Here is a 13,453-nt window from a genome sequence, read left to right on the forward strand (position 1 = left end):
GGAAACTAAAGCTAGTAGAACAAAGTATTACATTTCTTTAAATTCTTGCTTTTATCTTTTTTAAAACTAACACTAAGTTCGAAAGAAAAAATAAAGGTCATTCATCAAGGTCACAATTATCTCTCACAGTAAAATGCTAAATGTAATAGATTTCAGGATAAAACTTCTTGAAACATAGTCCTAATATTGTAAACTGACTTTAGAAGTAAATCAGTATTTCTTGATTGTTCTAAACAAACAGGAAACAGTGGTTTTTAAAATGTAGTCAGTCAACAATAGCTGAAGCTGAAATATCTTTTAAAATTACAGGAAAATATTTTGTCAACCAAAAGATGGATTAAGATAAGTGTTTTTGGTTCAAGGTAGGTTCAAGACCATTAATATAATAGCTTACTAATTATAACTCTAAAAGTAGGAAACAATTGGACATTTTTTACTTTTTGTGGCATGCCTATCTTCCTGCTGATATACATCCTCTCTATAAGATTATTTTTGAATATATCTATATACTGTATGCTTGAAAACAATCTAAAACCAATTAAAAATACCCGTACAGATTAACCCCACCCCCACCATTTTAAAATGGTGATTATTTAAATGTCATATGTATGGTTATCATAATAGCTTAATTTTGTTTAATTTTTAATTTTTTAATTCTAGTGTCACTACGTGCCTTTAATAATGCATTTCCAAGTATTATTACTTTGAAATTCTGCTGCCTGTTAATTTTACTATTCCTGAGTATGGAAAGAGACTGTAAAGGCTACTTTTCGTTAAAATCTTGCCACCAGAATTTTCGTAAACTCTGTAATCTGCCTTCTTCATTTATTATATTTATTGTGATTGGCATCACCAAGATTATAAACAGAAGCACAAAATCAAACAACATGGGAGAATACATCAGAGTCCTGGTCAGAGTAGAAGTGACAAATAAGCTTCATACTTTTTGCCAGGATGTTTTGTTCAGAATGGGATAAATGAATGTCATCTAAGATTTCTGCATAGAGAGCAACAGAGGAACTTGATAGAGCGTCCCCACAAGGGATATATGCTGGTGTAAAGGGATATTTTTATAATGTCCCCACGGATCTGTAGAGGGTAGTACATCCATCTTGGCCCAGTGAAGGCCTGATGAAATTTCAGAAGTGGAATGGAGGAAAGATAGGATGATGACAAATATCTTATTTGGGGGGAAAAAATCCATAGACTGTGATATTGGATATTAGACTAGTTTTGAAATTACTATACAAGATTCAACAAGAAATACCTGTTATCTTTAAGTGACAAAGGTTAAAGGCAAATAGCATGCCTATCAGGTCCACCATTTGATTGTCTCAAAGGTATATTTGTTATGCAAATTCAAAAATCAGAGAAATTCTTAGTTCTTAGTTTAACCTCTTAGAGGTTAAACGATTTCTTAATGCATCCAAAAAGGTGCAAATTCTCATTCTAATACTTTTTTGAAAAGGAAATGATGTAAGTCAACTTAATACAGTTGGTTGATATTTGCTTTTAAAAATCTATGCAGTTTGTATAATGGTTTCTTGTTAAATATGCATTTAGCAGAACATTTTTTTCTCCATAACTTATTTCGGGAACATAAATTGAAGAAGGTTGTGTTTTTTGTACATGTAAACTATGATGCAAAAAATGAATAGTTAATTTTTCTTTAAAAGCTATTTTCAGAAAGTAAGATAAAATAAGGTGACAATTTAAAAAAAAAACAATGGCACATTTTAAAATTAAGGGAATGAAAACACCGTTATAACACATTGCAAAAAAGCATCTATTCTATAATGCCACAGAAATATACTGCTCAAAAAAATAAAGGGAACATTTTAACATGGAACTGAAGTAGTTTGCGTTCCCTTTATTTTTTTGAGCAGTATATAAGCTCTCAATATCAAACTATCAAGTTAAGCAACCAGTCATAGGTTGAGGATTACCTGTATGCTAGGAAACTCTAAACTCTCAGTTATAAGGAGAGAACATTACATAGGTTGCCTTGAGCTCCTGAATAAAGACTGAGATATAAAAATAATAATAATAAGCAGAAATAAACCCTCTGAGGGTCCTTGGTGCTCTCTGAGCTTACTTGTTTTCTTGCAGACATTTCATTATTTGAACTAGGTAACATCATCAGTGCTGGTCTAATAAAACCTCTGTTGGGTATCAATCCATTGTATACTGAATAGAATTTTATTAAGTAATAAACAGAAGAGGGAAACTGGTATCCCATACATCAATACAGATATATACAAGAACCCATCTGTGTATAGTTACCAAATTAAAGATAATTTTCCAAATTATCTTTTAAATAATCCAGTTCAACAAAAAAAAAATCCCAGGAGGGTAGATTTGCATTAAAAAATGGAACAAAAGGCATCTATTTTGTTAGTTGGGAAAATTAAAAGGCATAAAGTTGGAACAGTTATCTCATAAGGCAACACACTGATCAGCTTTTTATTTCTTAAAATTCTTTCTGCAGACAGCTATCCAGCCACCTACCAGTTTTCAGGACTGCAAGTGATACTAGAATATATCAGTTTTGATCCTGGCTACAGAAACTTGCCCCAAAGTGCACCCCTCAAAAGGAATATTCAGAGTTGAACATTTTCTTTCCTCCAAGAACCTTTGTAAGGCAAACAGACATTTCTTGCTATCTATATAGAGAGAAATAATATCCCAAAGATTTAACAGATTAAAAAAATGCCTTTAGGCCATGCATATTATTTTTGTATGAAGACAATTAAACACATTACTCGGTTTTTTGTTTGTTTTTTAAAATGATATGCTGCCCATCTCACTGTTGAGCAACTCTTGGCGGCTTCAATAGATTGAGTCATACACAACAAATGCAAATTAAATCTGACAGCAAAACAATGACCACTAGTGATTCATGCTTGCTTCTTAAAAAAACAATCAATGACACAAAAGAAAAAAATGAATACCACATTACATACAGACTGGATTCATATTAACACAATAGTTTGGGAGATCAGACATTGTACAGGTAGTCCTTGATTTACAGCTGTTCATTTAGCAACTGTTCTAAGTTACAACAGCGCAGAAAAAAGTGACTTATGCCGGTTCTCATACTTATGACCATTACAGTGTCCCACAGTCAAGTGATCAAAATCTGGGCACTTGACAACCAGTACATATAGTTGCAGAGCTCCCAGAATGATGTAACGTGACCCACATTTGCGACCTTCACAGCCAGCCACAAGTAAAGTCAACGGGGAAGCCAGATTCGCTTAATGATTTACTTAAGAACTGCAGTGATTCACAACTGTGGCAATAAAGGTTGTAAAAGGGGACATGACTTACTTAATAACTGCCTTGCTTAGCAATGGAAACTTTGCATTCAACTGTGGTCATAAGTTGAGGACTATCTCTATGTCAGAATGAAATCCCTATGAAAAAAATTCTATAAACATTTTGTAATAATATCTAAGAGTAATATAATGGACTTAAGTGTTTAAAGAAGTTCAAACACAGACCTACTCTTGATGCCAATCTGATTTCTTGGCATTCTCAGTATTTATATCTTATTATCTGACAACCTATGCAGTTTATCAGCTGCATAACTAGCTTAATTATTTTACATCATTGTTACATGAATTCACTAAGTTTTCTTCTAAAGTTTGAAGCAATTCTTTGATTTTTACCTTGGCCTTGACCATAATATTTTATATGATTCCTTAAGACTAAATAAGGAAATTATGAATAGCATTAGTTCCAATGTTCTGCCAGCTTTGACTGCTGAAATTCAGTTCAATTTCCCAAAGTAATTTCAGTTTATGCTGCTCCTGCTGCTCTTACTGGCCGGGGAAAAGAGCAGTTACCGGTACTTAAGATCCCATTACTACTGCAAGGCCTCACTCTCCAGAGGAGATTCTGGCTGTCTTATTCCAAACATAAAAACTGACAAAGACTGTTCTCAACTGTCTGCCTAGTAGATCTTTTTTAAAAAACAAGTTCTTTGGTGTGGGGTTGACTTCTATATTACTGCATGCTTTCTTCTGCAAACTATATCCATTAAATAATTGAAAAGTATGTGTACTGTATTTTTTGCATTACACACATATTAATATGCTGATGAAGTTGCAGATTATAAATTGGAAATGCAAATCAGTTGTTTAGTTAAAAGCATAGCCAAACCAAATGAACAAAACTCCAAGAGCAGTAGTGGCTTTCAATATAAAACATGCTTGATTTTCATGAGAACTTGACTTCAGTGAATACATTATATAAAATTCTAGTAACCAAACTGAACTGAAACCTGAGAATTTCCACTTCTTCCTGCTCTTTGATTTTCTTATAAGTTTCAAATAAACAAAGAAATTAAGTACCAAGTAAGCTAAACTACAATCTGGAGAATATTACTAGAAGAACTGAGCTAAAGACTGCATTCTATCATTTAATCTCCTATGGTGAGAACAAGACTTGCACATCCACAACCCAAACACTATCATTTAACAGTAAACTTCTTAATAACCCAAAAGGGATTTACAATGTGCTAACACATGCCCGATATTATCCTAATTGTTTAAAAATATATAGATTTTTAACAAAATGGCCAAAATCTTGTGAATTTTGACTACCTTTAAATGTTATTTTTCTTGAGGGACATGCATGTTATTGCATACCATTATGTAATGATTTGAGAATTTGAGTATGATTTGCTACTGCGGTTTGTTCATTCTTTGCCTTGGTTAAAAAAACAACCTCTTTTGAGCAAGGGGAATTAGGGGTTGTTTGCGGTCAAATATTTGTTATTTTAAGATAATCCTTATATATACAAAACAAGAAAATCCAGTTGGAGTCCATCATGGGTATTGCTACTAAGAGTGTTGGTGTAGGTCCATGTGTAATATAAAGTGGTTTCAGATATCTATTATAAAAATATAGTAAAAGAATCTCCATTAAATGTGGCAAATCAATACAATAAGTATAAAGAATAAAATATGAGAATAGGAATACAATTATTTCAACGTGAGTTTTTTTTGCAAAGATTTACTTCATTTATACACATTGCTATAGCTTCTCACTTTTGTTTAGCTTATGCACATCATGTCTGAAAAACCAAAATTTTACATGCGCTTTGAAAACTTTTTCTCAAACTATTAGAAATACCTGCTCTGCTTTATATACTACATTCATATAAAGTGTACATGCAGTTTAGATATATTTTTACAGCACGAATATAAAACAAAGTCATTTGAAGTCAAACACCCACTAAATACTACGGACTTGTTTTTAAGCACGTGTGACACTGTATTTAAGATAACTAAGTGTTCAATATTAAAATCTATAGGGCTAAGAAATGTTTGGTTAGGATTTACAGCTTGCATTTCCTTCATAAAGAGCTTCTTTAATAAAAAGCCGTTACAATTTTGAGTATTTACGAACTGAAACATTGCAGAACATAAAAGTGGGGATTCTTGAAAGGGGGGAAGGGGGAGAGAATCAGGAAAACCTATCAAAACATCATCAACATCCTTTTTATTTCCTAGTCGATTCAAAATCTTTTCTTTAAAAAGGAATTTAAGGAACACCTATCGCTTTAGGCTAAAAATAACAGAGGCCATTCACACCCTTTTCGACTTCTAAGTAAACCCAAACATTCCAGAAACCGCTTTTGGAAGGCTGCATTTTGAAACCGATATTCACCATAGGTTTGTGGATAGAGTTAAAATACACAAGACTAGAAGTAGGCATCTAATTCAGTAACACAGACGGGAAAAGGTTGGGGGAAGAGAAGCGGGAAAGGAACCAGAGGTTTAAAGTGTCTGCCAGCAGGACCGCAAATGTCATCTTTCTACCAGCCTCCCTTCGCCCCTCCCAAGTCCCCAACTCTGCAATAATCTTGGCTAGATTCTCACCACAACGTGAGCCCCGGACAACGACAGCGGTTTGGGATAGTTGAGCGGCGAGACAAGGTAGAGAAGCAGCAGAAAGGCCACAACGAGAGCGACCCCCGTGGCCGCCACCAGCAGAACCGCCCCCGGCATCACTGCGCCACGAATGCCACAGACTCGAGTGAAGCCCTCCGCCGAAAGCGCCGGTGCCGGTGCCCTCCCCTCCGCGGTCCCGCTCGACCGAGTGACCCGGTCAGCCAAACGAAGGCGTACTACGGCTGCTTTTTCAAGGAAACTAACCCTAGGACAAGGGGGCGGGAAGAAAACTAGAGCTGCTTTCTCATTGGGAAGCAGACGGAAAGGAAGATCGGATTGGCTGCCTATGCCGAGGTCGGAGGGGGGGCATACGAACGGAGCGCGATGACATATCCGCACGACGATTGGCGGGCCTCTCGAACCTGGAGTGCAGACTGAAGGGTTGGCGCGCTCGGCTGGGAGGGATGGAGAAGACGGCGGCAGTTGAGGGCTGGCCGGCTATTGTTTTGTCCTTGGCTCCGATTCCCGCCGGCGCCGCTGGAGGGAGAGGGGAGGAGAAGCAGGTGGAGGAAAACCGGCGACGGTGCCGTAGTCGATCTTTCACATGTAAATAGGGCGACTAAGCAACACCTCGTCCTGCTATACTTAAAACACGATTCCTCCAGAACGGGGACCAACTCACAAATTAATATGCCCTTAGGATCGTTGCCTTAAATAACTCCAAACAGATAACCTTTATTGTCATATTTTTTTTTTATTGTGGGCACACATTAAAAATGAAATTCTGTTGCCTGCTCTCAAAAGTGTACACATACACAACACATATAAACATGTTATATACAACATACGTATATACCTTGAGTCCCGTAAGGGAGATAGGGCGGTATATAAATTCAATAAATAATAATACCTACACCCTTACATATAAATATTAATCACTGCCCATGTTGAATACATAGCGAAAAGAGGAAAGCTGAGCGTTCACAAGGTTAATACTGTGAAATAATTGAAGAATAGCACTGAAGGAGAATTTAAAAAGTCCCCATTCAGTTACACAAGACATCTATAAATAAAAACAAAAGTACAGGTTGGCAGATAAGAGTCTTTTACTGCGTTATTATACATTCCATTTTGTTACTTTTAAGGTATTTATAATTACTTCATATTTAGCTTGGAGTAAGGAGTGAAAGACTTATTCAGGTGGGATGGGTGCTTTTCTGATATCTATTTGAAAACATAATCTGGAACTTGTCTCCTGAATACTTGCCAAAAGTCATGCTCCTCAGCTATTATATAAATTACTGTGGGTTGTCATGTTCTTGTAAACCAGGCATGTCAGAACTGCCGTGGGCCACATTGCAGCTCTGGACAGCTAGTAATACGACCCCACAAGATCATAAACTTTTAAAAGTATGTGATTTATATACATTAACTATATTATTTATTTTATATGTAGATCAAGACAATTCCTCTTCATTCAATGTGGCCCAGGCAAGCCAAAATGCTGGACACACAAATGCTTCATTACTTGTTTGATGCGTGATCTTTGGACATTCCTGAAAAACAATTTTAGTAATAAGACATATTGTGATGGGCCTATACTAGGGCTTGATGTTTGACATACCTTGTACATTTTCCTTTCATCTTGAAGAAAAATATAGTCTTTACATAGCAGCAGATCTAGTTTAGAAATGACCTGTTCAAATAAGAAAACACAATTTTCAAAATGTCCAGCAAATGAAAAGTATGAATTGGTTAATGCTCCTTCTATTTGTATAAAAATAGAATGCAAGATTTTGTTTATTGATTGAATTTAAATCCAATTTATAAGCTACCCATCTCATCTCTGGGTGGTTTACAATTAAAGTCATAAATATTAAAACTATTAAAAGCAATACATTTACCCCAAAGTGGTAAAAGAGGAAGGAAAGAAGGAAAGCAATAATTACATTAAATACAAAATGATGAAAGATATAAGCAGATAAATTAGCAGGCAATACTCTAAAAACACTTTAGAAGGACAGAAACCTCTTCAGAGGATAGAGCTCAGATAAAACTACTGTTTGACAGATTTTGGAATGGGACAATTCGCCGTGGCACCAGGTATCAGAATGGGACAACTTGCCGTGGGCCAATTCGCCAACTTGCTGCAGCCAACTCAACACGGGACAATTCAACAAATACAAAAGTTAAATTAATTTCAATGGAACTGTGGCCAATAATAATAAAATAAAGAAAGTCAATACAGAAATACAAGAGTTATAATAATTTCGGTGAAAATAGGGGTGACCAATAATAAAAGTAACTGAATGAAACAATTAATATAGCGTTGAATTGTCCCATGGTAAGTTGTCCTAGACCCATAGATACGGGTCTGTCTTGCAAATGAAGATCCAGGAGGAAGCCACGACTACTATTGAGGAAGGATAGGATATAGATGTATTGTAAATAAATAAAAGCTGGAATTAATCCAAATCCAAATGTCTTAAATTGTACTTGCTTTGGTTTAGCTGAAATATCAACTACTTACAGTATTTACTGAAATAAGTCTAGCATGTGCCTAAGAAATCCAGTTTCACAAGCCTATGTTCTCATGAGTTCATATTACTTTTGCCTTGGTGAGCACATTTGGAATTTTGAAAATATGTTGTGAGCATTCTTGTTGAATGATTCCCAGAGGCTAATCTGCCCATTTACAAATTATCTGCCAGATGTTACAAAGATATACAAGAATCCTATTTGCTAGCCTTTTCCTATTGTCCAGGTATTTATTTAAAATATTTCCGGATCAGGGGACAAACAAGCAAAAAAGCATTGGACTGTTATTATTTATATATATATAAACATAATTATATTTTTATAAGTTATATGATCTACAGCAGTGTTTCCCAACCTTGATAACTTTTAAGATGTGTGAACTTCAACTCCCAGAATTCTCCAGCAGGCATACCAGCAAAGGAATTCTGGGAATTGAAGTCCACACATTTTAAAGTTGCCAAGGTTGAGAAATTCTGATCTACAGTACTTGGAGCTGAAATGCATTGGAAATAAAAGCCATGCTGATCACTTTCAGCATTGCAGGGTTTCATTTTGGGGAAATGGCGTTGGGGGCAGGAAAAGTCTTATATGCCAGAAAGCCTGTCAGGAATCAAGGGAATATTGGTGTTCCCGGATGCTATGTGGGGGGCCTGATTCTAAAATTTCTCACATATTTTATGTTGTATAGTATGCAGTCTTCAAAGGAACTACATCTACGTAGAGGGAAGCATGCAGTATGGAGTACCTCAAGGTTCTGTCTTAGGCCCAGTGCTCTTCAACATCTTCATAAACAATCTAGATGAGGGGATAGAAGAGGAACTCATCAGATTTACAGATGACACCAAGCTGGGATGACTTCCTAATACTTTGCAAGATAAGCTCAAGATTCAGGTGGATCTTAACAGACTTGCTCTATCCAACAAGATGCAGTTCAGTAGTGAGAAAAGTAAGATCCTGCACTTAGGCAGGAAAAACCAAATGCATAGGTACAGAATAAGCAGTACTTGGTGCAACAGTAGAAACTGTGAGAAAGATCTAAATGATCCTACTGGAGTGCCACCTAAGCCAGCAATGTGCTGCAGCTGCCAAAAAAGCCAATGCATCCTAGGCTACATCAACAGAGGGATAGCATCAAGATCAAGAGAAGGGATGATACTTTATACCACACTAGTGAGGCCACACTTGAAATACTATATACAGTTCTGGTCACCCAATATAAAAAAGATGCTGAGACCTAGAAAGTGTGCAGAGAAGAGCCACAAATATGCTAAAGGGTCTGGATGCTAAATTATGATGAACAGGTCAGGGAGCTAAGTATGTCTATCAAAGAGAAGAATTGGGGGGGGACATGGTAACTGTATTCCAGTACTCTGAGGGACTGTCACAAAGAAGAAGGGATTGATTTATTCTCCAAAGTACCAGAGGGCAGGACAAGAAGTAATGGGTGAAAGGTTATTAATGACATTTCATTTAGAAGTAAGGAGAAATTTCCTGACAGTGAGGATAAGTAATCCTAGAGTTGTAGGTGCTCCATCGCTGGAAATTCGCAAAAATAGATTGGACAACCCTTTGACCGGGATGGTATTAGGTCTTCTGCCTTGAGCAAGGGATTGGATCAGAAGATCTCCAAGATCCCTTCCAGCCCTATGATTTTATGTTCTATGCTCCTCTAACAAGAAGAATTAAAAATGAAAGTTATGGTAAATACATAATCACTAACAGATGAAAGGAAGCAAACAAGCCAAGAAAATAATTCTGCTGTGTGTGTGTTTGTGTGTAGCATCTGAAGAAAAGGTTCAGCCCAAAAGCACAATGTGCAACAAATGGCCATGCATAGCAGAAGCTGGATTCCAAATGCAGTCAGACAGGCAGCAAAAAGCCTTCCAAAGGTTTCCAAGCTCTTTGGTGTCTGACTCCCTTTGGGACTCAGCTTCTACTTTACCTGACCATTTGATGCATGCAGTATCATAAAACAGAAAAACACCAGAATTAAAAAAAACTCTAAAATGGTTCTAAGAAACAAGACAAACTGTACAAAAAATTATTAGAGCGATGAAAATAAAGTGATTAAAAAGGCCTAGGGCCGGCAAAGTAAAAAAGATTTTAATTATGGTAAAAAAAACATTAATGGAGGCATGACTAACCTCTAAGGAGCTTTATATTACTGACACCAGTGCCTAGAACTTTGCACTGTTTCAAACTGGGTTTTAGCAGTGCCATTAGCTATTATATTCTCTATAAATTATAAAAACAAAGTAGCTCAATAGTAAAACAAGGTATTCCTTCTACAGTTTGGCCTTTAACCTTTAGACCCATTTAAGGCAACACCAATCAGCCTGCTTAATAGCTGGTAACTAGGACAGATTTTTCAGGATAGGCATTATGTATAAGGAATCCACTGAATCTATTGTATAGCATTCTAAATAGAGCCCCACCTATAATGCATTTCATAATCCAGTCTTGAAGTCATCAATGCATGGTATTCTCTGACAAGATTACTCATATCCTAGAAAATCTTTCGTTGTACAAACTAAAATTGTAATAGGTATTTTTGACCTCCAAGACTACTTTATGCTCCAATGACAAATCAAAAACAACCTACTCCTGAATATGAACCTACAGTGGATACAAAAAATCTACACATCCCTGTTAAAATGTCAGAGATGTAAAAAAAATCAGATCAAGTTAAATCACTTCAGATTTGTTTCCACCTTTAATGTAACCTTTAATTAAATAATAGTAGAACACACCTACCATCAATCAAAGTGACTCTGATTAAGTCCATATAAAATTCAGCTGTTCAAGTAGGCTTTTTCTGACATTTATTCAGTTGCCCTTACAGCAAAAGCCACAGTCTGCAGTGAGCTTACAAAACATAAAAGGGACCACATTGTTGGAAGGAATCCGTTGGGAGAAAGATACAAAACAATTTCCAAGGCATTGGATATATCATGGAACACAATGAAGATAGTCATCAACAAGTGGAGGAAATATGGCACATTTATGACATAACCAAGAACTGAATGTCCCTCCAAAATTGATGGGGAAAAAAAGAAGAAAACTGGTCAGACAGGCTGTCAAGAGGCCAAAGCAACATTAAAGGAGCTACAGGAATTTCTGGCAAGTATTGGTTTCGTACTACATGTGACAAAGATCTCCCATATTCTTCATAGGTCTGGGCTGTGCGTTAGGGATCAAGATTGAAGCCTTTCCTTACAAAGAAAAACATCCAAACCCAGTTACATTTTGCAAAAAGCTACATCAAGTCTGACAAAACATGTGAGAAAATGTGTTATGGTCTGAGGAGAGCAACTTTTTGGCCATGATTCCCTAAAAGTATGATTGATGCAAAAACAACACTGTGCGTCATCAAAAGTACACCATGTCCACAGTGAAGCGTGGTGGCAGCATTATCTTTTGGGGGGCTGTTTTTTTTTTTAGCTGGAACTGGGGCTTTAGTCAAAGTGGAGGGAATATTGACCGGTTCCAAATATCAGTCAATTTTGGCACAAAACCTTCAAGCCTTTGCTAAAATGCTTGAAGAGGAATTTCACCTTTCAACACGACAATGACCCAAAGCATACCTCCAAATCAACAAAAGCATGGCTTCACCAGAAGATCAAAGTTTTGGAATGGCCCAGCCAGAGCTCAGACTTGAATCCAATCGAAAATCTGTGAGGAGAGCTGACTTGGGCTGGGCAGAGGAGATGCCCTCACAATCTGAAAGATTTGGAGCGTTTTTGCAAGGAAGAGTGGGCAGATTCCCAAGGCAAGATGTACCGTGCTGATAGGTTCCTACCCCAAAAGATTGAATGCTGTCATAAAATTAAAATGTGCTTCAACGAAGTATTAATTTTAAGGGGTGCACACTTATACGACCTCATTATTGTCTGTTTTTTATTGTTATTTTTCCCCCCTAAAAGATTTCTGGTTTTTTTTAATTGAATTGTACAGCTTATATATTAAAGGTGGGAAAAAAATTGTAATGATTTATCTTGGTCTAATTTTTTTTTTACATCTCAAAACCTGGCATTTTAACAGAGATGTGTAGACTTTTTATATCTACTGTACCCCAAGTGTGTACCAGATGCCTTTTAGGTGTTGTCTGTTCTGTTTCAATCTCCTAGATGTTGTCTGATTTGTTTGATATGCTCAAAGAATATGAAAATCTGATGTTTTCCAGTGTTGTGGAAGACGCTGAAGAACATTCCTGTCGATGGCTTGCTTTGCCTTACCATCTCATTTTAAGACTAAAGCGACAACTGGATCATTGCCTCTACCAGCCAGAAATTTTTGAAGAGCATTCAAGAATGCATTAGATTCCATAAGTCTCAAAGGATAACTCATTTTATCAGGTTTTTGAATTGTGCCCCAATGAGACCAAATTTCATTAGAAATTGGCCCGACTATGCCAATATAGTGATTTTTTCCCCTTTCCCTCCTATAATTAGACCTTTTCTTTTCACATCTAAGACAAAGACCTGATCATGGATCTGACCTGCCTGTGGACTGAGCCAATTATCCATTGAAATAACTTCATCAAGATCTTGGAAGCTACAAGTTGGACTATTCAATGCAACTCATCATGAATACAGGTAATCCTCGACTTATGACTTACAATTGAGCCCAAAATTTCTGTTGCTAACTGAGACATTTGTTAAGTAAATTTTAACCCGTTTTACGAGTTTTTTTTGCCCCGGTTAAAAGTGAATTACTGCAGTTCTTAAGTTAGTAACATGGTTGTTAAGTGAATTTGGCTTCCCCATTGACTTTGCTTGTCAGAAGGTCTCAAAAGATGATATCACCTGTTCCTGGGATACTGCAGCCATCATAAATATGAGTCAGTTGCCAACTGTCTGAATTGTAATCAAGTGATCATGGGGATGCTGCAATGGTCATAAGTGTGAAAAATGGTCATAAGTTACTTTTTTCAATGCCATTGTACTTTGAACGGTCACCAAATGAACTGTTGTAAGTCGAGGACTATCTGTATTTAAATCCTCACGATAACTGTC

General features: G+C 36.5%; 1 protein-coding gene across 1 annotated transcript in view; it reads right to left on the reverse strand.

The window, feature by feature from the left end:
• KDSR (3-ketodihydrosphingosine reductase) overlaps nt 1–6,069 on the reverse strand; it is a 29,766-nt gene extending 23,697 nt beyond the window's left edge. Inside the window, exon 1 of the mRNA XM_015811513.1 lies at nt 5,889–6,069. Within this exon, the coding sequence (XP_015666999.1) occupies nt 5,889–6,017 (129 nt within the window). The 5' untranslated portion in view covers nt 6,018–6,069. The remainder of the gene's footprint in view (nt 1–5,888) is intronic.
• Nucleotides 6,070–13,453: the final 7,384 nt, after the last annotated feature.

This window comes from Protobothrops mucrosquamatus, unplaced genomic scaffold (assembly GCF_001527695.2).
Source record: "Protobothrops mucrosquamatus isolate PMUCROS unplaced genomic scaffold, P.Mucros_1.0 scaffold43, whole genome shotgun sequence".
Classification (NCBI taxonomy): Eukaryota; Metazoa; Chordata; class Lepidosauria; order Squamata; family Viperidae; genus Protobothrops; species Protobothrops mucrosquamatus.